Here is a 25,371-nt window from a genome sequence, read left to right on the forward strand (position 1 = left end):
ATCTGTTTGTGAGGATAGTTAACAACGGTCTCTGACAGAGACAGTTGCACAGCAGGCACCTGTCCTGGGACCAGGCATCAAAGGAGCCCATCCATTCACAGGTAGTAGCCTCACACCAGGGTGCTGCATATCTATGATCTTTGTTCTTGGTGAGAAGGGGACTGGGCAGGACTAGAACAGGCAGGAATGATCTGGGCACTGGAAGAAGACTTTCACCATGTTGTTTCTCTCTGTCCCGCTTTCACCTTCTTTTCACCTTCACTTCCACAGGAGCAAAGCACTTTGGTGTGACATCAGAAGGGCAAAGTCCACTCCATTCAAGAGTTGGGATTGGACCTGTAAGTTAAGCAATCTTTAGTCAAATCACCTGAGGAATGTTGCCTTTGCCTTCTCTCAGATCCTTTTTAGGCTGCAGATTCCTCTCTGAAGAACTCGCCACACTTCCTTTGGGAAGGTTTGTAGTTTCCAAAGCCCTCATCCTGAGGTGAAGAATGAACAGTCCAAGTGAGAAGGAAGATCTATCCCTACCCACTGCCAGGTCACATCAGGAGTGATTTCTGTTGTGGACCAGAACCTATCAGGACCTACCACTCTGCACCAGAATCTCCTACAGCTGGAAAAGCAGACCCTGAATGGAACTAACCTGTACTTGAGTCCCCCTGAGTGGGCCTCACAGCAACCGGAGGGCTAGTTAAGCCGAAGCTCCCTGGTCTACCACACAAAACTAGTTGCACCCTGTTCACAGCACATTGAATGATGCGCTGATCTGTGTGCCGCTCCACCACTGCAAACTTGATTGCACTTCAAACCAGCTTGACGTTGCATCATGCTCTAGCTAAGCCTGTAACCTGCTAGGCCTTAAGTGACTGCTTGATGCTGGGACCGGATCTGAATCACTGGTGAGTCACACACTGACTCTGACCAGGGGTTACAACCACAGCATGACCCAGCTAGCCTGTGAACAGCTGCCTCATCAACGTGCACATTAATGCACCCAAGATCACCACTTCAATGAACATCACCCATTGACTTGAACCGCTGGAGCGTCACTCATTGGCCCCTCACAGCAGTGAAAGCCTGACTAAGCCTGTCCCAAGTATGAATCAATGCTGTCACTGGACCAACTTACATCCTTAAGAGTCGACCTTCCAATGCACAGAGCAGCCACATTCACCCCTACTCAATGCCTGCTTTCTGCTTGGGCCCACACGATCCAAAATGCCCAAACTGAGCTTGATCCACTCGCCATCAATGTTCCACACTGGGTCCTACTCCGTCAACCTACCAAGAAATGAATCCAGGTACTGTTTACCCTGAATTGTCCCATCAGTCCACTTGGGTCCTAGAGAGTGGTTCAGTCGCAATCACCCCTGTTTTTAACGACATATACTTTTTGTGGCGAGTAATTTACCAACCACCCCTGGAAACATGCTCAGACTGCTACTTTCCTAAGTCTGTTGCATGTTCTCTGTTCTTCCTTTACTTTGGGTGTTAGTGCAGTAGTTATATTCATTCTATTTTAGATGGTGTGTTTAATTCAAGTATATGCATGTTTACAGAACCTTGATTGCACAGGCCCTTTTTTTTGACTGTGAGACTTTTTTGTTTGGATCACTACTGGTTCACCTTCACACCCCGCTTAGGAGTATAGCCTTCCTTCGGCACACATTAGCACAAAAAGCGAAGGTGGTATATCTCTTAAATGTCCATGTTTGACCTTATTGATTGTATTGTGTTTTGCCTTGTAGACGTGCGAGGGCTGAGTGAGCCATTTTACCCCTACTCATCCAGAACCAAATCCAATTGTTCACAGTTGTCTCTCCCCTCTACATCTCCGTTTAAGGGCATGAACAAAATATGTTGACACACTTAAATGCAGCAGCCATGGTGATCTCAAAAAGAGTAATCTGTCATATGCACCGTAAATCATCATTATAGCAATCTTTTGTGTAAACAATCCACAACATAAGTTATGGCGCATGATTCACAGGCGAATTAACCTCTTGCTGTCAAGGCAACTTGGCGGTGAACATGATTCCCAAGTGGCATGGGCTAACTCAAGGGTCTCGTATCTTTCAGCATTGCGGTGACAATAATGTAAGGTTACTTTAACATTCCTGTAATGTAAAAAAAAAACTAAGCAATAATGGACAAAAAAGGAAGAGAAATCATGTGAACTAATCCAACAAAAACGAGACAATCCTTTTCTAGCTGTTAGAGAATGCCAAGATGTTCTGTCTTAGTGCAATAGAGACTGTGATCACTTGTTTTCATGAACTTTAAAGGCACAGAAAGGTGAGTGCTGACTGCTCCAGAAATAAATAAATCCCTGCTTAAGTATTTATCAAGGAAGTCCATTGTTTAAATAGCATTACTGAACAATGATAATAATTTCTCTTCTACAAGCAGGTCATTTATTATCTAAGCAATAAAGTACTAAAAAGTGAATTGACTAGTAAGTGACTTCCGATTCACTGTTTGCGCCTCATGTTTGCCCAAGAGTGAATTTAGGAATACCTAAGTAAGCATGTTGCTTGCATGGTCATGATTAAAAAAATAAATAAAAAAAGTTCTTTTTGACAATAGAAGACAAACAAGCTTCACATACAGACATCAATGAAGGCCAAAAACATGAATGTGTAGGGAGCGTTCATCTCTCAATATTTTTGCAAACTTTGCAGACTGTATGCAGTGGGGTCTACCCAAAACCTGCCGCTGAAAGAGGCCACAAGGTATGCAGGACACAGTTCACAAGAGTTCAGAGAACGGGATTTCCAGCACTATTCAATTATTACGTATTTTCCATTCAAATGTTATGGGAAACAAAAAGAAACAATAATGCACTAACATGAATACAAATAGCCTTAAGTATCCAATTGTGGTTCGCACACACATACACTATAATGATGTATTAAAAGATACGTTACATTTAAAATAAATAGGGTAATAATGAGATTTAAACCAATGTCCAAATGTGGATGAAATGACCAGTCTGTGCTATCCAGTAAGTGGCGGGATGCTTTCATTGTGTGGTAAAGTCAGGGACAGCTGTGGAAGTGGAAAGTGCTGCTGCCTGCAGTGTGCTTTGTTGAACAGCATTCTGGGACTGGGACATCATTTAGACACCAAAAGTGCTCTGAACCGCCACCCTTGCCAGGGCCATCAGGTTGTTTATTGTTGGTGTCCACAGCTATTCTTTTTGACATTAATGGTTCTCAGTAAGAAGTATTTATATATTTGCAAAATGCATATATTGGTGTAGTTTAACTTCACCAGACACAAGGGACTGATACCATCCACCTCTCGCTACTTACAGATCTTCCATGGATAGGAGTCTATAATGCCAACAAATTACCAAGTAATGAACTATGTAACCTGTGTCGGATGCAGTACATTCTAAATTCGTATTTGTCTCTGCTTACTACAAACAACTAGAATGTTACTTCTGGGGCACAATACACTGTCTTTCAAAGAGACCTACTTTAAATGAACAAGAGACATCTCCACACATTTTTAAAAGAGGGACTAAGTCGTCCTAATTCCTTAGCACTGCTGATCATGGCCACTATGCATGAAGTGGCAGAGGAAGTTGACTAAAACTATTGTCAATGGAATAGGGGAAATTGGAAATGTGATTGGTTATATTCTCAGGCGCCCAAGGCACTCAATCTGAGGATGGCATTGTTTGGATTAAAGCAAGCTTGCACATACTAAGAATCATATTTTTGATTTCCATAAACGTTCACTATGCCCTTTTCGAAAACCCTTCTTTCTCACGTGAAAACAATATTGTCGTTCTAATCTTTGTGTGCAACATATTTGACTGTCAGCCTTACTTAGGCTTGACTATACCACAGGCAATGATTAAGGCTACACTCCTGTGAAAGCCAGCTTCATTTTCTGCACAGCATAGTACCACCTTTCCGTCCATGAGCAGCAGACTGGCTGGTCTCTCACTGTTGGGATAGAGGGAAATATGAAGGACCTCCTGGCATATTTTCTTGAATCATAGTTTAAGGTCAAGGTAGTAAATTTAAAGCAGCAAGTGCATGAGGATGAGGACACTGCATGTGGGATGTTATTTGCAAGAGGATGCGCTAGCCATTTGCAAGGATGCATTAAAGAACTGTTATAGCTTGGCATGACCAAGCAGAGTGAGTCAAAGTTCAGATATCAACAACACAGTGAGCAACTCCATCACTGTAAAGGAGTTCATTGGTCAGTGTGCACTCATTCTCAACAACTTCTCACACACGTCCAGGCAGCACTACTGTGTACTTTTGAAGAGTGGAAACATTAAGAGGCTCTAGGACACAATCCTACCTCAGTAGGGCTTGATATGTGCATTAGGGTTGCCATGATAATTTAGCAGGCCTACTTAAGACCAGATGGTTGATGCATATGTTCCTGAATATGCTAATTGGGTAGAGATCCACTGCGTCACTGACTTGAGAAGTGGTCAGTGCAGCCATCTGTACTTGTTCATTTGGCTGTGGAATGCCTAGGCTGCCCGCTGGCAAGTCACCTCAATGACACACACATGGTTCAGCTTTTGTTCATAAAAATGCACGTGCATTGTCAAACAATAATCCTTCCCAGACGGAGATGGTTCATAGGTGTGTATAGATTTATTTGTGTCCATTAGAGCCTATCACACTCTCTCCTCTTGATTTGATTCTCCTCCCTGACATTGGCGTCCCTGACCCCAGATTATAGATGCAGACTGTTGAACACTATTGTCTTATTCTGCCTTTGTCTAGAGGTGAGAACCTAAATGCAGAATGCCTTTTTCTCATTGAACTCCCCCTCTCTTTCCAGTGCTTAGTGTTCTGCTGACATTTGGGAATTGTGCCTGAGAGACACCCTGTGGGATTCATTCCCCTTCCGTCATGCTCACTCTTACCTTTCCCACTCTTCTTTCTACTTCTCCTCCTCTCTCTGCCCAAGTCTCCTCACTCCTTCCTCCAATCTTCTATCCCTCCAATGTCTTCCAATCTGTCCAGGCCTTACCCCCACCCTAATTATCCCTCCATATACTCTTCAGACCCTCTCCGTTCACACAGTACCACACACTTAACAATCATTACTTCCACTAGCTTTTCTAACCACACTCACACTTCTCTACCATGTTCACTCCCTAGCCAATACCTCACCTTTTACAAAAATCACATCCACTCTCTGCTGCACCTTCCACCCTCATGCTGATCTCTTGTTTGTTCAACTCCTCCTCTTCTGAACCCACCTGTATAACCCACACTACTTCCTTGTTAAGATGTTTGTGTACGCCAGGTACTGTAATGCGGATGGAGCATAATGGGAAACAGTGGTGGAGACTTTGACGGTGACATTGGTTGTTGAGATAATTGCTAAATAAAATGTTTGTTTTTCCTTCAGCAATTTTTGTTTGGCTCTAAACTGAAGCAGATCCATTATTGTACAACTTCTACTATCACATTCACAACCATGGAGGTTCTGTTTCAATGTTTCTGGCTAGATCAACCAGAATGGTCTTTACTACCTGTTTTCTGCACTCTTCCAGTGTACCACATAATCCATTTTACTATCCTTTGGGCCATTCACTTAGGAGAGGGTAGAGTGGTGCTAGAGAATGTCTCTCCAAGTGATCCAGCTACACCAACTGACAGCCGGCCCATGCGTTATGGGCCAGCATACCTTGTCACTCTGGCTGATCTGTCCAGACCAAATGGTGCCACACTCTGAATGTTCCTACCAGCAGCAAACGCTGCAACCTTAGTTATGGTGGAGTGTCTCTTCTCGTTGAAGGTGCCATTGAGTCAGGCCAGATATTGTGGGGGTCATGAAGATGTTTGGGCTGTGCGTTCTCCAGCATGGGGTCTGGCATGGATTCACATGCTCATGAATATTCCCCGTCGTCAGGCTTGGAATCCTCGGAAAAGAAAAAAATCAGTTTGTTTCGTTTCTGAACTGTCGTTCTACTAATAACCAATCACTGGTCTCTGTGTCATACTGCCCCCAGCCAATTAATGCCCTCTACCTAAGTCCCTCCTCTGGCAGCCATCTTTAGATTTTTACCACACGTTCAAGTGTTGGGAGTACTCTTGCTATAGCTGTCGAGCTTTTACTGCGTTTTGCATTTTTTGGAAGAGTTTACTCTTATATTTCTGGTCAATCGAGCCTCAAGCTCCACCGATTCTACTTCTGATTTTTCGACGCCCCTCAAGGGTGAGTTTTCACTTCTTGGAGGATTCCAGAAGATCTTTGAGGCCTACCCCGCATGGTCATGGCCCAGGACAAAGGAAACACGACGCCTGTTGGATCCAAGCTGTTCAGGTGCTTCCCAGGACGCGGATTGCAGAATGTCTTCAAGGAAGATGAGCACTCCTGGGGCCTCTACTGCCTTCACAACGACAAATCGCACGTGGAGGAGGACTGTGCGTTTTGTAAGAACATGTCTGAACAGACAATGAAGGATCTTCCCACGTGACTCACCAACTGGATGGAGGGGAAGAGTCCAGCAGCAGGTGAGAAGAGGATGAAGTCCGAGCGGTCTTCTGAAACCTTTGAGGGCGCTCCGGCAATGGGGGCCCAACAAAAGGCAAAGCACTGCAAGTCTGCGGGCACCGGGAGCGCTGATGGTTTGGGCTCCTTGGCTACCAGGCAGGGCGCGATGTCACAGACGCCATCAACCACGAGCCAACGCTCTGGCTCTGTGAAGAGGAAGTCGGAGAACCCGGGTAAGCTTCGGGAGAAGCCCCGGTCGATCCCGATGGTGACAGCCAAGGGGAACGAGGCAGTGACCCTCCCCCCCAAAGTGAAGCCCTCAGGTGCACCCAAGGTCATGAAGGCCCTGATTCACCCGGCTAAGGCCTCGATCGAAGGAGTCGTGGCGGCTCTGGTGAAGCCTGTGGGGCTACCCCAGTGGAGACGACTGCCGGGCCTAGAGTCTCCCTGCCATCCCGGAGGGAATCCTCTTTTCAGCATATTCAGAAGACCCCCATGAAACCCCGGGAGGAGAAAGAGGGGGGGGCACGGAAGCCATAACGGACACATATACCACCTCTGAAGATGAGTTGGCTGGCTTTGCAAAGATCCTGGACAAGAGGTTCGAGGAAGTCCGGTCCTACGGGAGGGATCCCGACGAGGTGGACGTAGAGAGCAATGGTGGAGCCGACGAGGAGCCGCAGGCCATGGAGGAAACAGAGGACCCCACTCCCCAGCCGTCGCAGTCGATGCCACAGGACAACTCAGGAGCAATCTTAATGGCAATTCAGACCCTGTGTACGGAGATGAGGACAAGGTTGCCCTTACCCCCAGCGGATGATCCAGCGGCGCTTGGACTGTCGGGAAGCCCACCAAACAAGAGGAGGTGAATCCATCCTCCCCCTCCTTTCCAGCCTGCACCTCCTTCCCCTCCACCGTGGGATGAGACGGGAATGGAGACGGCGACGACGGGGACCGATGATAACGGTGGTGATGACGGGACAGATCTCCCATCACCCCCTACACGGCGCTGCCCCTCCCGAGGAAATTGGCTCCTTTCACACCATGATCGCCAGGGCATCTGAACTTTTCCAGCTTTATCTCGAAGAGAATAAGGAGGGTTTCCTCTACCAACAGCGGGAAGCCAAGAGGAAAACCGTCCTCTCAGTACCGTTTCTGGATGACATCTGGGACGAAGGACTGTTGCTGCTCAAGAAACCGTCCACGGCTCCTGCGAAGAGGGACCGGTATGAGAAGAAGTACCAGGTCTGGGATTCTGCCCCAGTGTGATTAGAGCTCAGCCGTCCCCGTATTCAGTGGTCTCTGCAGTGGCCAAGAAGAAATCAGCAGGGGCAATGCGATCAACTTCCACTTCCCCACCGGACGGCGAGGGGAAGAAGCTGGACGCCATGGGACGACGAGTCATCTCGTCAGCGGCGTCAACCACCAAAGCGGCCAACGCCCTCGCAATCGTGGCGCACTACGACAGGGAGCTGTGGATCACTCCCCTCCTGGATTTCCTGCCAGACGACAAGAGGGCGGAGGCCCTTGAAATCCTACAGGAAGGCGAGGTGGCATCGGACCATGCCATCACGGTGGCCATGGACATCGCCGACACTGGCTTTCAACAGATGGGCAACAGCATTTGCCTTCACGAATCCGGTTGGCTCAAGGCCACTGATTTCGTCAGGACGTTCGGACCAGGGTACTAGACATGCCCTTCGATGGGAACAAACTGTTCGGCAAGGCAGTGGATGAGTCACTGCAGGCCATCAAGGCGGATACCGAGACAGCCCAGGCATTGGGTTCTCTCCATCAACAACGGCCGTTCTTTCGGACCCCTGGAGGCAAGTCTCAAGTTGCCTCCAAAGGATTTGGTGGCGGTTCGTCGTTGTACCACCAAGTGGCCCGCTTATCGTCGCAAGAGGCCTACAGAGGCCGCAGGACATCGTTGTCGCCAAGGAGGACAAGGCAGCAAGGCCTCAGCGAAGCAAGATTGAACCGGCCGCGACGTCGGGCCCTCACCCAAGGATCCCGGTGGGAGGCCGGCTGGCGAAATTCGTCAGCGCGTGGTCCATCTCCACCGACCATTGGGTGCTGGACGGGCTGGGCCATGGGCACACCCTGCAATTCCAAAGAAAGTGTCACTGTCTACCACCTGTGGTCAGGAAGGAAAACCACGTGCCACAGCTACTTATGGAGGTACAAGCAATGCTGAAAAAGGGCCCGATAGAACTCGTCCCGGAGAGGCTCCGGTGCTCCGGGGTATACTCGCGGTACTTCCTCGTCTGAAAGAAGAGTGGCGCCTGGTGACACATTTTGGACCTATCCCCAGATAGACCTATTCACGACAGCGACGAACGCCAAGTGCCGGAAGTTCACCAGCAGGTTTCCCCAGCCGGGGAGCATGGGCAATGCATTCTCCTTCCCCTGGGACGGCCTGTTCCTGTATGCGTTCCCACCATTGCCGTTGCTTCTGCGGCGGCTCATCAGTCAACTCAGATGGTCCTGCTGCATGATGAACCTCGTCGCACCGGCGTGGCTGAGGGAGATATGGTTCCCGGACCTTCTGGACTTGTCAGGGTCCCCCCCAGTCAAACTGCCGATGGACACAGATCTTCTCGCCAGGGAAGGAGCCGCCATCCTGCATCCTGACCGGAGATCGTTGAGCCTGCAGGCCTGTCTCCTACAGCATTAGAGTTTGGACGCTACGATAACCCCGGTGGACTGCAAGGAGGTCCGTGCAAAGGCCAGGGCGTCCTCGACTCTTAAGTGCTACAGGCATACATGGAAGAGGTTCTCTGTCTGGTGCCATGCACAGAAGATCAACCCTCTATGGATTACGGCCCCTCAAGTGCTGCCGTACTTGCTATCGCTGGCCAAGGCGGGGTTGGCACATGCCTCCATCAAGATCCATCTGGCGGCTATCTCCCGCTACACCAGAACTCCGGGGCGGTCGTCGCTGTGGTCTCACCGCCTTGTGAACGAGTTCATGAAAGGACTGTTCCGCTCGTTCCCACCCCAGTGAATGCCCCCACCCCGGTGTGGGAGCTCAACGTGGTGCTGACCAGACTCATGGGCCTGCCATTCAAGCCTCTGCAATTGGCACCGTTGAAATTCCTGTCGTGGAAAACAGCGTTTCTTATGGCCATCACATCCGCACAATGAGTGGGAGAGATCCAGGCCCTCTCCTGTAAACCTCCATACCTGACATTCAACGAGAAGAGGGTAGTGCTGAGGACGCACCCCTCCTTGATGCACAAGGTGCTATCAGACTTCCATCTCAACAAGCCCTTGGTGTTACCTGTTTTCTTTCCATCGCCTTTGTCGCCAGCTGAGAGGACTTTGCACTCGATGGATGTGGCTAGAGCGCTGAAGTTCTACGTGGACCGCACAAAGAGTTTTCGGAAGACATCACAGCTGTTTGTGAACTTTGGACCTCTGAACCAAGGGAAGGCTTCCATTTCCAGATAGCTCTCCCGCTGCATCATGCACTGTCACCAGTTGGCAACCGACCGTTGCCCGGCCGTCCGAGAGCCCATTCAACCAGAACGATCGCTGCTACAACGGCGTTCCTGTCTGTGTGCCCCTGCTGGACATCTGCAGGGCTGCTACGTGGAGGTCGATGCATACCTTCACGAGATTCTACTGCATTGACCGGGATTCCAGGGAGGAGTCCAGAGGCGGCCAAGCAGTGCTGCGCAACCTGTTCGCTTGAAGGTGAGCCTGGTGAGGAGGTAAGAGATGCTTAATGTTGAGCCTTGCCACCTCCCTTGGTTGTGCCTGTGTGTACTGCTATGTATTATTGTATTCATGAGCATGTGAATCCATGCCAGACCCCATGCTGGAGAAGCAACGAGTTACTTACCTGTAACTGTTGTTCTCCAGCATGGGTCCGGCATGGATTCACATGTGAACCCTCCCTCCAACCCCTCTGCGGCTCTTCTCTTGGTCATACTGCCACTTTACATGCTACCAAATCTGAGGATGGCTTCCAGAGGAGGGGTTTAGGTAGAGGCCAGTCATTGGCTGGGGGCAGTATGACCCAGAGACCAGTGATAGGTTATTAGTAGAAAGACAGTTCAGAAACAAAACTGATTTTTTCTTTACCGAGGATTCCCAGCCTGACGACGGGGAATATTCATGAGCATGTGAATCCATGCCAGACCCATGCTGTAGAACAACAGTTACAGGTAAGTAACTTGTTCCTTAATTACTAGGGTGGAGATGAGTTTTAGTGTCATTTGACATTATGTTGTGGCCAGTGCCAGCAGAGGAGAGTCCTGTACTACCTGGGTCTATGGCATGTGATGAGCAATCCAAAAACACATCATGTTGCTTGTGCATCCATGAGGTGTATCATCTCTTTTAACTGTTTTCTCGCAGATGAAAACATGCTGTATAGCCTTTTCCCATATGACCGTCATATCATTCAGAAAGCTGAATGAGTGCCGTACCTCTGACCAAATAGGTGGAGATGTCTACTAAACACCTCTTCACCACCTCGAGGACAGTATGAACCCACTGTGTCCCCTCTGCATTGGCAGGTATCGTCAGTCTTCTCCTCCTTACTCCTCTGTTGAGATGTTACCTTTGGCTTTTCCCACTTCTCTGCCGCTCCCTCCTGCTTCTGGAATCCCTCCACCAGCCCACCAGATCCAAGATCAAGGCACTCATGCACCTTCTGCAGGTACTCCTCAAGTGATTCTACAACTGCATCAGCTTTGTATGTATTAGTAGCCACACACCCTGCCCTTCCTCATTTTCTTTCTCAACATTGACCTCTCTCCTCGTCAGGCTCCTTCTCCCCTTTCTGTTTGACTACCTCATCTTCTGACATGGAGGTTGAAGGATAATCCAGAGATTCATCTCCCCCAGCACACTCTACAAATCAAAGCATATGTTGCCTAAGGTTTAAGTATGCAAAACCCAAATCTGTGTGATGTGACTAAGATGTTAATCTGTAAAACATAAAACAAGTGATGGTGACAAAACTGACAAAGGGTTTCACATTAGACTCACGCCAAGTTAAAGGATTCTCAAAATGCTCAAGCAGTAGAACAGGGGAGGACTTCTTGGGTTCAGATAGGTTTCTCTTCAAACGAAGGAAAGAAAAGATTTTAGGAAACTTTGTTTTTTTAATATTGTGAATGCTACTGGAAAAAGGGGAAAGCCCAAGAGGAACTGTTTAGTTTGTTTATTTATTACAAGGGACAGACACAACAGAATGAATCAAGCATTAATAAGCCTTAAACACTGCACAAACCGAATGAACTACTCCACAACACACCTAAACTTTCATACGCTTGCCAAAAGCACTCTAAAATGTCTCCCAACCAGTTTGGTGCCCTGTCCTTTCCTAAGTAAACAACCAAACACAAGCCATGAAGGCTTCTTAAAGACCCTTAAACCTGTTTTAGAAAGGTTTATGCCCTCTTATTGGCAATTTGAACTCTCATGTCCAGTCTAGGTTATTGTGATTAGACCGCAAGTCTCGAAAGCCATCCTGAGACCCTTTGGAAAACCCATGGGCATCCCAAAGGGTGATCCACACCTGGTCATTAAAGTTGGCCTTTCCTGCAGGAAATATCTTAGGAGGTTTGATCACCCCTAACCAGTAAGTATGTACTATGTTCTGTTTAATGTTATAGGTGGCTTTTAAAATGGGCATTTAGCTTTCTGTTTAACTCAATGTGGTGGTTTGACAGCAAAGTGCACTTGTTTTCATTTTGGAAAAATGGTGCACTTTATCTTCTGTCATGCTTTGTGGGCTTACAGAGGTCTTCACCTTTCAACGGAAGTGCATTGTAAAACGTGTCATGCTTTATCGTGAAACATAAAAACATTGCATTTCAGATGCAGTACAAAGAGTCTGATCCCTAGCAGAGGTGAGAAAAGGGATAACCGAAATGTGTGAAGGTGAAAAAGCTTGAGGTTATGCACTTGACTGATGCATTCGCTGAACCACAGCAGTGGCTTCAACATCACTGCACAAGTACTTCTATTTATAAAAGGCCAAGCACATTCTGTTTGCTATATACATGTTTTAACTACTCGTATAGAACTAAATCATATAGTATCCAATAAACTATAATCTGAACATTGATTTAATATGTTTCCAAAGATTTGCAAGATGCTTGATAATTACTGATATTGCACATCATGACAACAATAGATCAAATACATACATATAGAAAGAACACAACAATCAACTGGCATTTCCCCTCAATTGAGATACAGAAAAGCTAAACGAGCCTGGGGAGAGATTTGAAAACAGTGATGGTAATGAAAGAGACAGAGGAGAATAGATTGGAAGTGGGAACAAGGAGGTAATGTTAAATGTTAAAAAATGAAGTTGTCAAAGAATTAAGGAGACTAGACAACTATCTAAGAAGACGATGCCAAGGGAAGAGAGGAAAAGCATGAATAGGCAAGACAGGAACATAATTGATAGGAAGCAAAAGGTTGGAAAAGCACATAAAGAAATGTATGAGGCATTCCTACCAGAAAGAATGTCAGAAGCCTGTGAAGGGGGAATAGTTTACCCAGAGGGAAAAGTGGTATACAACAAGTAGGGTAGACAAAGAGGAAATCCTAAAGAAGGATACAGGAAGAGGCGAGTACATTGCCAGCCATCAAATTGTATTGGCACCGAAGGCCATGTAGGGAGTTGGGCCCAAAAGATGCTTCAGGGTTATTGAATCAGAGGACCAGGTTCACACAGCCATCGCTGCATGTATTTATACTAAAACGGGCAAGTACGTGGGGTGCCAAAGGCCCTTGGGCACCCGAGCCAACCATTATGACAAAGAACAATGACACACTTTCACAATGAAGAGAAAGATATTGATACCCTCTTGGTAAAATAGAAGGAAGAGCTATAACTTTGACTACTAGGTAAAACAATCATATAATATACAACCAATGAACTTTAAAAACCACAACAGCAACACAATATTGACAGGATAATGTAAACCTCTTTAAAAAAAATGTCATGAACTGTAGATCCGCTCTAGCGTTGCAAATGGGGTCTGGGAGAGTTGTCTGATTAGAATTCTTTGAGCAAATGTTTACTATACATTGTAAGTTATCTTCAAATTGGCTTGTCTTAAACAATGGACACCGTTGTAAAACTCAATTTGGTCACAACACTTTCGTTAATCTTTCAGCCATTTGCATACTTCATGCACTTACTGTGGTACCACGGTTAATTTTAATGGGGGTTAGGAAACCGAACACACTATTGACATCACCATGGATGAGAAAACGAAAGGCATGATTAAAAACTGGACATGTAAACTGTCATGCGAAAGATAAGCGACAAACAAAATAATTTGATTAACGATGTTGATTATCTGCACGAGAACAGCATTGTGCATATGTGAAATTCTAGATTTGTGAGCAAGGGTTTTCCAGTGTACCTATTAAGAGATGGAATTGTGGACATATGGAGAATGTATAGAACTCAGGTTCTGGCAAAGAGGAGAAGGAGAGTTTAAAGAAGGTTGGAGAAAAGCTGGTGTTACTTCTGCGCAGAGAGAAAACAGTGATGCATACTCTTAAAAGATCTGAGCGTTCTGTGAGCTACAACTACTGCTTACCTGTTGTATCACATTATATATAATTCCAGCTTTGCCATATTTTTACCTTGCATTGCTAATCCTTTTTGCAAAGATATTCTCGGGGGTGAGGATCAAGGATACGAATTCCTGTGTTAGACCAGTATATTTCATCTTGACGGAATGTTCCATAGGAATAGTGAGGAGAGGGGTAATCTCTCTCCCCCAAACAAAGCTCTTCTTTCTTCATACATGCTGGCTGTGGCGTCATAAAGTTCGGTTGTTATGCAGCCTATAAATGGTATATATTGTATGAAGATGCATGTTTTAATTTCAATATATATATATGACAACTTCCGGTGGCCGGAGAGGAAATATCGTAGCGAGTGCGCTCCGCTCACCCAGAGGGCCGAAACCCGAAAATATATAATAAATAGACGATGGCAAGTCCGAGTTGGAAGCCTATTTAAAGCTTTGTGAAGGGTCGGGGATTGAAGCAGTCCACTCTGACGGATTCCCCTAGTACAGCTTTGAAGGCATGATGGATCAGTGTCTCTTCTGGCGTGGTTTTGCCGCTGAGCACCAGAGCGGCTTCACACGGTGAGTACGCCATTAATAGAGGGCGTTATGTGGAGATGCCTGGAGCCTGGGACCCAGGGTTCTGACTGCCCTGTGATCTGATGAACCGCCCTGCCTGAGTGACTTTAATAGAGGGGAAAATCGTTGGATAAAGTGGCATCAGAGTCAGCAGTGCAGCCCTTTGCCCTTGAACTAAGATCGCGGACCTCTGCTTTGAAGTGGTGAGGAGGTCGGAGTACGCCAAATTCTAGTGACACTCATATCATCCGGCGCCCAGCTCCTCTCCCTCCTGCCCCATCTAGGCACTGCTTTCTTGAGCTGCGCTGTTGTCCCGATCATGGAGGTCTAGGCTGATTTGACTACTAGCTGAGCAGCGTGACCTTAGGTGGGGTCCTGGACAATTTTTAGCATATAGGCCTGTGGAGTTGGCATGGGTGCCCTGGAGCCCTGCTACCATACAGAGATATCCTCAGAGAGTGCCTGCCTTAGTGGCCCAAGGCCTGCTTTGGGGAGTGCTGCTGTTGGTGATTCCCCCACGAGGCTGGTGTAGCTCGCGCCCGACAAGTTAGAAGCTCATTAGAAGGGGAGCTTCAGAGTATTCAGCCTGGGCCCTGTTGTAGGCCAATTATTGACAGCCCGTGAGGAGATCAATTTCCTACTCCTGTTACATTCAGCCCGCTGCACATTGTGATGGCGGCACCAACTTTGCTAATTACAATTTAGCAGTGATTCCCTTTGGCCTATTTCTGTGGCCCTTGCTTGCACCCTTATGTGCTCTTTCACTTCCTTCTGCTGATGCATTCAACCCACTCTACAAAGCTATGGTCGCACCTTCACCATTGATCTCGCAGGATCAATTGATGCTTTTGTATGTTCTGTGTGCATTTGGCCATCACCAACAAAGTACTGCCTCCTCCATGAGACCTTCACTGGTGAGGGGAATTCCATCTCCCTGAATGCTCCATTGGCTTAAAAACCTGTGACCTTCACCCACTGCATCTTTGGAGAGAGGGAGGGAGAGAGAGAGAGGGAGAAAGGGAGGAGAGGGGGGAGAGAAAAAAAATAATAACAAGTGGTGAATAAGTATGGCTGTCAGTGAGCCCAGGTTTGGAGGCAAGGAATGTAGCATTGTTGAATAAAGTGGATGCTGAGCAATCATGCACAACTTTGGACTTTTGTCGAAGTGTGTACTGTTTCTTCTCGGCAACCCTTCTGCCTCATGGGATTTTGTTTGAGGTGTGGGAAAACCAACACACGCATAATATGAATGTACATTCCTAAAGTGGAGAAACGCTTAAGGACCAAGTCCACCAAACACGTTATACATTCGCATCCGTTTTTTTTTAAATCTCTGTTTTTAACAATTTGCTAATTTCCGTGCCTACCTTGTCAAAAGCTCGAAGCCGTGACATTGCAGGACATGGCAATACAATTCATTGGATCACACTTTGGTTGGGTTTAGAGAGATATCACTTGTCAGTGCTTGGAATGTGCACTGCCAGCACCTCTCCTACTGCAAGTTAAAAGTATAATATTACTTTGTTCTCTCTCAAACTTCCCAGGTCACCTCTTTCATTGTGCTGTCTCGCAATCTCTGCCATTCAATCAAGGCTGTGTCACCCCACTGCTGTCCTGATGGATGTCTCAAATCAGAAATGTGTATCGTCTCGGAAATCTGTAACCCCATAAATAACAAAAACTGTCCAACTCAAGGATCAAGGCAAATGCTTACCTAGTAGGAAAACATTGCACACAATATGCCGAACGAACACACGAATATTTCGCAAAGAATGCAGACTATAAAAAAGCAGTGCCTTTCTTCGTGGTTTAAGGGACCCGTACTTAGCCTATCAAGTTCTTTTCTGTTGTATTCATGTAGCATTGTTTAAGCTTAGAACGGTAGATCCTAATGTGTCTTAATAACGGATGGTGCTCCGTGTTCAGCGCAAAATGGTGCAATGCATGGCATCCAAGAATCAGCAATGGCAACTGCTTGCATTGCCGAGTGTTCAGCCTTTAACAACATATTCTCAGTTCAGGAAGTCAGCTCCAACTTGTGTCAAAAAAGGGAATTTCCGTGCACTTAAACACAGTAGTGATGCATTGAGATGCCTGCTGAGTGGATAAACATTGTGGAGAAAATTCGTAGCATCATCATTGTTCCTGTATTAAAGGGGCCAGGTTCCTTGGCGAATTTCCTCTCTCCAATGACAGCCCTTTTTAGGACCCTTTTTGGACATGATTATTTGCTTCCCATTGACAAGTTCTAAGGGCACTGACTTGAAACTAAATGCATTTTATTTCAGAGAACCCCCCCCCCACGACCTTCATTCACAGTCCCAGGCTGCCATTGAAAATGTGGGGATAGGCAATTTCAATTTCATTTAGGTGCAAAATGGTCCTTTTGCCCATTCTTCATTGTATCTTAGAAAATGTACCAATAATGCAAAAATGCAGCCCATTGTGACCGTGTGGGCCATCTGGAACGCGCCCATGGAAATTGAAGCAGGAGCTCTGGGTGGAGCCTGAAAGGGAGAAGCAGCAGAGGTGCATGGACGAGGCATAGGGAGTGTGGAAGTTAGACACACCTCACCACAAGTAATAGGGTACTTGAAGTGGACAGAGAGTGGGGAGATGAGGAGGGCAAGGAGAGCAGCATTGCAGGGATTTGGGGGGGTGGACAAAGTGCTTAGACAGAAGAGAAATGCAGGTATTTGCCAGCAGTCATCTGCATGTTGGGAGTTCGGCCCTGTCTAAAGTAATTCCAGCCCGCAATTTGAAGCAAGCAAATTTGCTGTCACACTGTCCAATGTCGCTAATTATCATTTATCCACTTTGTGGGCTCAAAACCATTGATTGAAGTGAGCAGGAACAGTCGGGAACGGTGTTACACTACTTTTATCTGTATCTGTTTACCATTCCTCTATTTTTTACGACAATATTCACCGATATATACAGAGGATTTGTGCATTCATGTCCCTGTGCAAGTGTGAAACTGTAACGGAAGCCTTAGTAATTAGTCACTTAGACTATCGCAATGCCCCGGCTTCAACACCTTGTCACATGTTGCACTATGCTTCCGCCTAGCCTCTCCTCGCCGAGACCACAGTTCCACTACTTTCATCGGTACACTTCTACCACTGCTCAAACTCTACCTTAACCCTGAACAAGCCGATTATGTTCCATTAGATGTGATCAGAACCAAACTCTAAAACAGCTTATCCCATGCATGTTCACTATTAGCCATGCATGTTTTGATTACTGTGGAGACGATCTTCAATTGCTTTTATTTGGTCTAAACAAACTATAGAATGTTATTCCATGTACCGTGTACAGTAAAGCATGGTGGGCATCGCCTGTTCCCTATAAGACAATGACATCTGTTCTCCAAACATACTTGCTGAGACTAAATACCTCTGAATACAATGATAATACTAAAGTAAGATCAACAACAATGATATGAATGCCTTCATCAGTCCGTTCATGTTGTCCAGCAACAGAAAAATAACAATGTCCCACAAAAGGCCACATTCCCTCTTATCTCTAACAACGTGCAATTAAAACTTAATTGTCTTGGGCCTACACGTCATAAGCAAAGGGGATGTTTTACTGTCTTCTGAGTATGGACCACCACCGTCTTTACATGCGGGGCATTTTTCTTTATTTTCAGTGACAATAACTTGTGATTGGTCATTTTGCAGAAGCACTCTGGCACTGTTCTTCTATGATGTTCTCATGGTGTATGTCCAAGTGATCTATATCCTCCTGCCTGCCCCTGCAGCTGGTCTGCTGAAGTGCTGCTTGGAATGGCTAGGTAAGTGGCTGCTTTGCCTGGCAAGCTAGGCTGTTGTTGGATTGCAGTCAGCTGCGTTGACTGCACTCTCTTTGGCTCGACCGCTGCAGCCGGTGTTGGTCAGCGACTCAGCACTCTGAGTTGTGACATTTACTGAAAAATGGCATATGCACTATGTCTGACAGTTGGGGTAATGCTGTTCCAAGAAGACCCAACAAAATAATTGCAGTAGGTTTCCAAATGCTGTTGGTAAGGGGTAATTGGCCCACTATTAAGAGCCTATGTTTGCTAAATTCTTCCAGTTTATTTTCAGGATGTTTAGGCCCAAATGTTGTGTTTACTCTGGCTGTGGCATGGCTGCTGCAGCAGTAAGAACGACCTGTGATCAATACAGCAGGTGTTCAGGCACATTTTGGGCTGGCCTGTGAAGGGTATTCTCCGTCTCCTACCATATTATCGCACAGCTGCCACATCAGTTCTTATATGTTGTACAACTTCTACACTGTTTTCATTTTCACCAATTGAAAGGTCATAGTTCTATTTGAACTTCTAAACAATTTTCAGAGTAGAATTGATTGGATTATCTAGAAACCCTTACATGCTAATTGTAGACAAGGATCCAAGGAGGCTATGTCTGGATATCTAGAACTGGGCATAAGAGACTTTGGGGCCCATTCAAGTCCCCTGATATCCTGCTGCTAATGTTGACAAATACCAGGGCATATTGTGCCGTCTCTGCTGCCTGATATCCTGGTATTACTGGGATATTATGGGTGGTGAAGACACTGGTAAAGCCCCATTCCTATTCCATGGGATGGGGGTGCACCAGTCACTTGCACCAGTAATACCGGTGCCGGTGATTGTGGCAATTGTCTGCTGGTAGAGGCCTAAACTACCAGCAGGTTAGGCCTGCCGGTAGATCATAGTCTCTACCGACAGACTTGGACTTTGCCGATCTGGAAATGTGCCGTTGCATGTTGTTACCGTCACCTTATTACCAGACTGTCAAACTCAAAATGAGCCCCTTTGTCTGTGTGGATCAGGCTCTATGTTGACATACACTAGCATTGGTCTGTTCCTCGGCATCACAGTACATGTGGCAGGGCAGATGGGTCTCCAGATTGGCATATATTGTTGCAACTGGATACACGAGGCTGAATACATGAATTTATGACTGATTGTTACATGCTGATGCCCATTGGTAGACCAGGCTATTTCTTGTCACGTACAACTCTGAATGACATTTAACAATTCATCAAGGTATATGAAACTCATTTTAAAATGTGAGTCTTTACTGCTAAAGTGTGATGACAGAGCGCTTTGCCTGTGATTACTTGCCTTTTCTATGCTGCATTCTGTTTACATATCTTTCCTTTCAATATCTGTATTTGCCTTTCTGTACCAGCGGCCCATGCGATTGCTTTGAACGCTTATCTTTTGTGAAAATATAGTACTGTGTTCGAGCTAGGTTTATGCAACCTTAAGTATTAAACAAAACTAAATATGCTGTCTGGAAACCTAGATAGTGTGCAGTTCCAAAACTTTGCAGACACTACCAGTTAGCCCGCTGTTTAGCTCCCATCCACTGGTTGACAGTAAAGCCTACACTAGTTTAAAAGAACTAGAGATTACATACACATTTCTACAAAGGCTGTTCCAAGCTGCATATCTAGATATTCAGCATCTTCAAGTAAATGGTATCGTCCAAATGTGAATTTCCAGTCTTTATATAACACTTATTACTTGAGCATTGCCTGATTTGCCAGTAAATGAAACTAAAGTTCATGTCAAGTGTGGATTCTGTGTCTACTGATTACAGCCCGACAGCTTAGCCCCATTCTGTACAACATCCTCGGCCATCCTTGGAGGGCTTGGTGGACCTACTCAGAACTGAAATATTTATTTATGTTTCCATTTATACAGCACACTCAACCTGAGGGCATCAAGGATCTGTTACAGTACATGCTACAAAAGGAGCAGACCGGTGGGAAAATTAGTAAGGGACCGTTCCCCGGTCAACATTATGCAAGTAGCCATGTTTTTAGGGCTCTCCTGAAGGCCCAGTAAGATTGTTCAACTTGCAAGTTTGTGTAGCTGCGATCGTGGGGAAGCTTGAATCTCCATCTCCATTTGAATTTGGGTTGGACGAGTCAGTCGGCGTAGGCTGACCTGATTGGTCTGGAGGATTCTACTTTCCAGATTTTCTCTGCGAGGTACGCGGTGCAACATTGGTGAGGCATCCGTGAGTGATTGAGAGGGTTTTGAATAGAATTCTTTCCGATACCAGGAGCCAGTGAACGTTTCTTCTTGCAGAGGGGATGTGCTCTATTCCAGGTATATTAAGTGCTGCTTGCCAAGGATTGTTTTGGATCAGCTGCATCTTCTGGATGTTATGCTTTGTGGTGCCTGCGAAAAGTGCATTACAGTAGTCCAATCTCAATCCGATGACTTCACGGGCAATTGTGAGGTAGCTGTCCAGGATTTTCTGTAGGAATAGGACGGTTGTGATTGGTTTATAATTGTTCAGGACATTTCGCAGGTTTTTTTGATAAGAGGGAATACCCAAGCTTCCTTGAGACAGGTGGGAACTAGTCCCATGGAGAAGGACGTATTAATGAAGGTGGCGATGAAGGGATCATATGCCATTGAGCAGTCCTTAATAATGGTGGGTGGGCATATATCACCCTTGTGTCTCGATGGTTTAAAGTCTTTTAGGATGGTTGTGACAAATGCCTGATAGTTACAAGCCATCCACCATTACATTTGGAAAACCAACTCCGGAACAGTTCCCACGTTTTCCCATATTCTTATTGCCAAAGTGAATTAGGGTGAAACAGCCTGCTGTCTAGTGCATCTGTACAATCGTACTGTTTAATCATCGTTCTGATCTGTCTGTGCACAGGGCAGAAATGGATCTGGGAGTCACTGGATCACTGAGGAGAAAAGTGCAGGATCCCAGGATCACCTGGCTTTCACTGCACCACCAATGTGGCGAGCCAGATGGTATCCCCAGTGAATATGAACAATGGTGGCTGCCACGGTAAACACAGTGAACTTCAATGTCAATTGATTTTGATCTGTTACTGGCCCTTTTCATCACAGGCCAGTCAAATCGAATCCCATTGCACCTTTAGTATGTTGGTGCATTTTATCACAAATGTATACATTGGGGTGGGATTAGTATTTAGAAAGCTGGGTGGTGTAGGGGAGCATAAGGGGAGTTGGGTTCTCGTCCACACAGTAAAATGCGGTAAAACAAATCAGTGAATTGGGATTTGATGAAATCCCTGTGATGAAATTGCAGAGAACCTATTACCCACACCATGCACGCTGGACTCATGGATTCTCCCCCATAATGGTGGGAAGCAGCAGAAAGGTGGGTAAGCAATTTTCCAAGCTTTTCTTCCTTGTCTCCTGCATTCAGAATGATGGCTATTCTGTAATGGATTGTTGTCCAAAAGGTGTTTGCTACACGCGATCGACCGCTTACTATCACCCTGCTCCCTGCCAATCCCTCTTGTACCAAATGCTGCTGCTTCATTCTATCAACCGTGCAGCAGGTGAGTCCTGTCCTTTTTGAGGGTCTCCTCACACCCGCTTACTTGCTCCTAGACAATCCCCCAACTTGCTTTGTCTCAGTAACCCGCCCAAAATGCTGAACGATCTTCTTTTCTGTGCTACATCACTTGACCAGACCTTGGCTTCTTTTTAAGATTCCTTGCGCCATCTTGCCGAACCCTGTGCATTGAAACAGGTTATGACATTGGAGATGGTCATCATTAATGTATACAATACAACAAGAACAATTAAGTCATTGGTAGCATAAACAAAAGGAAACACTTCAAATGATCCTACTATTATTAGATATTGTAGCTCCGTATGTTTAGGTTCCTCACAATGATAACTGATGCCTACTTTACTCAAATTGTTTTACTACTTATATAAATCTACTAAATGCTTCATAATAAGGTAACTGCAACATATATTGTGTTCCTGTCTGAAAATGTGCCAGGAATACTTTAAGTACCTTTTAAGATGTTTGTGTTTGTAATTTTGTATTCGTAATTCAGTTGTGTGTGCCCAGTGCTTAATCTGTGGTGGTGTTTGCCAAGGCTCAGCCCTGGCATTGATTTCTAAGCCCCAGCACTTATTGTCTGAGAATCCTTTTGTTATGGTGTGGTGTTCTGGCAACTTAGTTATTTTAACAGTCAGTTACATAAGCACAAACTACAATATCAGAGCTAGATATTCACAGTAAATATTTTTTTAATTGTAAATGCATTAACAAATGTGCACACTGACATGTAAGTAGATCAGTTATATAGAGGATTCTAATGAGTATCATATAAAAACTGTCAAAGATCTTAACGAGGATTGTGTTTAAAGGCACACATACACACCTGTCACATAGCAAGACACAAGTATATGATTTTATGTTATGTTAATTGCTGTTTGTTAATCACATCTGCCATAGTCTGTACATCTATCAACCTTCATTAAACTGGTGGGAGTTGCAGCTTTAACCCCATCCATGTTGACAACGTGGGGAGCAACCCTGTGTGGTGGCAACAGTGGGCAGGGAGCTGCCTGCCCTGATTTGTCACAGGCATACTGGAAAATATTTCAGCCCTGCCACTTATTTTATAGAAACTAAGCACTGTATGTCCCTCCAGAGCAATGGCTTGGTATATGTTCTGTTGTATCACTGGGCGTGAAGCAAATGCGAAAGACTCAATTGTGATGCATGGTTAATGGACACATAACGAGCTACACTGAAACCTGCGCCCGTTATGCAAATTCTGAAATGTATGCACATATTTGAAAGCTGCAAGGTTCCTTCCTCATTAACTCTTGCTCGGCAGCATGGCCCAATTAGTATTTCATAACACTGAGACTCTTTTCATAAATTATGCGCTGTTCTGCTACTTAATAGATTTTGAAGTGTTGGTTTTGGTTAGTATACTTAATGACGACTGAAATTAAGTTTTTTTTTTATGTCACGATTGTTAAATCGTTGCACTTCTTGTTTTGCAGGCACTATTTTGGTGGACAACATGCAAATCAAAGGAACAGCTGGCGGACCTGATGCTACCATCACGCTGTCCTTGAGGAACAATGTGGATTACTGGGTGATTCTGGAACCTTCCACACAAAGGCTCTACCTGAATAGCACGGGGCGAGTTCTGGACAGAGATGTTAGTGTTTTTTTATGTATTTTTTTAATTCAGATATTGCAGTGCATGTTGCATTATTCAGACGCCATATTCTATAACTGGTATGCTAACCCCATAACGCAGTCCGGCCCAACGCTCAATGAATGCCAATGAACTATATTTGGGCTTTCTACCTCACGTGTAAGTGGGAGAGCGGGTGGGGGGGTGCATGTACTGGCGATACATTGTGTACGTTGTTGTTTGAATATAGCCATTTCCACATGAATAAATTACAATCCTGTAACTATGCAGGATTGTAAATTGACATTCATAAAATTATATTTTTGTGTCGGTAAATACAAGCGGCTGAATAATTTTAACGTGATGCATGAAGAAAGGAGCAACGGTTAATGCAGAATTCAAAATGTGGAATGAGATATGTTTTAAGTGCGGGTCTCCAGATCTTTTGAACTGTGACTGCCAGGATGCCTCAACATTGTTTATGCTGTATAGGACTGATGGGAGTTGCAGTCCTAAACACTGCAAAAGATGTCCCTCTTTGCCCACGTACATGGATACAAATAAACGACAATATTTAGGGATGGTTTCATTTAGTCCAAAAACGAATGGGATACACGTAAAGCAAAGAACAAAGCTCGGACTCCTTTATGCTAACAGAAGTCGTAATCTGATGTCCACACATGTGGCACTGTCTCTGAGCTGACAGACATTACAGCGAGCATGCACTAACACCTGTTGGGCACAGGCACATTATGCTTGCAAGTGTTTCTAGTTGCCAGGGCGCACATAATTCCCAACGTGGGTCCCAGTCAAGTGGTACACATGCATTTGCAACTGTATGCATCATTGACACCGATTGGAGGAGCACCGCTGGAGAATAACGGCCTCCCGCGCCACTCTCCATACTGGGTGTAAGACAAAACTCTGGGTGTACACTCCCTAAAAGGATCCCCAAAGTTCCACGCCCAGGCTTCATACCGGATGCAGCCTTTGGAAGATGGTTAAGGTCCTTCCCTTGTGTTCTGCAGTCTAAGTCTCTCTTCAGAACTGCATATGCCCAGGACCTGTTCTGTAATGGACATATATACCAGGCCAAGCAGAATTTTATTATTACCTTGGGCTGTACGCTGATCTGCTAATGTAGGCACCACCGCACTCCCTCACTCCCTTTAGAATGCATTCGTAGAGAATATTTTCCCTAACGGCACTAGGAAAATCCTGCAAATTATATATTTTGTGGCATATGTGTTTTTTGTGCTTTTGGGGCTATTTCTGTGATATCACCCCGTGTCTTGAAAAGGTATATGTTCCACATGAATGTCATTCGTATTTCACCCCACACAGCAACAAAAAGAGCAGGCCCAATCTCCTACTGCAATACCATAGACACGAACCTGATAATGCTTAGTGGTTTCTTGGACACTCTTCAGAGGAGTGCTGTTGTCCTTCAGAATCTCATAAGAAGATGCCATTTGTTTAGATAAATCTATAATACATGCATAGAAAAGATAATCAAGGCAGCATAAAGCACAACTCAAAATAAATTGCGCCCCTTCAAGTAAGACCCTGGGAATGCCATGTGTAAAAAATGCTTTTCTACTTAAAGTCAAAGGGACCTAGGGCATCAGCTATACAGTACATAATAACATGCAGTTCAACCCACGCCGAAACCTTGGTGCTAGGACAACAATTGCATGATGCAGTTCTTTTTTTTTTTATTCATATGTTATTTTTAGCTTGATGTTTGAAACATGTCAATGACAGGTTTCTCTCATCTCCAGTAATTAGAGTTTGTGACAGGGTT

The 25,371-nt window shown here is 45.4% G+C and overlaps 1 protein-coding gene across 4 annotated transcripts in view; it reads left to right on the forward strand.

Moving 5' to 3' along the window:
• PCDH15 (protocadherin related 15) overlaps positions 1–25,371 on the forward strand; it is a 3,978,145-nt gene that overhangs the window by 870,549 nt on the left and 3,082,225 nt on the right. For all 4 annotated transcript variants that reach the window (XM_069611238.1, XM_069611242.1, XM_069611241.1 and 1 more), the window contains one exon: positions 23,428–23,588. In XM_069611238.1, the coding sequence (XP_069467339.1) occupies positions 23,428–23,588 (161 nt within the window). The remainder of the gene's footprint in view (positions 1–23,427; positions 23,589–25,371) is intronic.

This window comes from Ambystoma mexicanum, chromosome 8, assembly GCF_040938575.1.
Source record: "Ambystoma mexicanum isolate Mex_15411 chromosome 8, UKY_AmexF1_1, whole genome shotgun sequence".
Classification (NCBI taxonomy): domain Eukaryota; kingdom Metazoa; phylum Chordata; class Amphibia; order Caudata; family Ambystomatidae; genus Ambystoma; species Ambystoma mexicanum.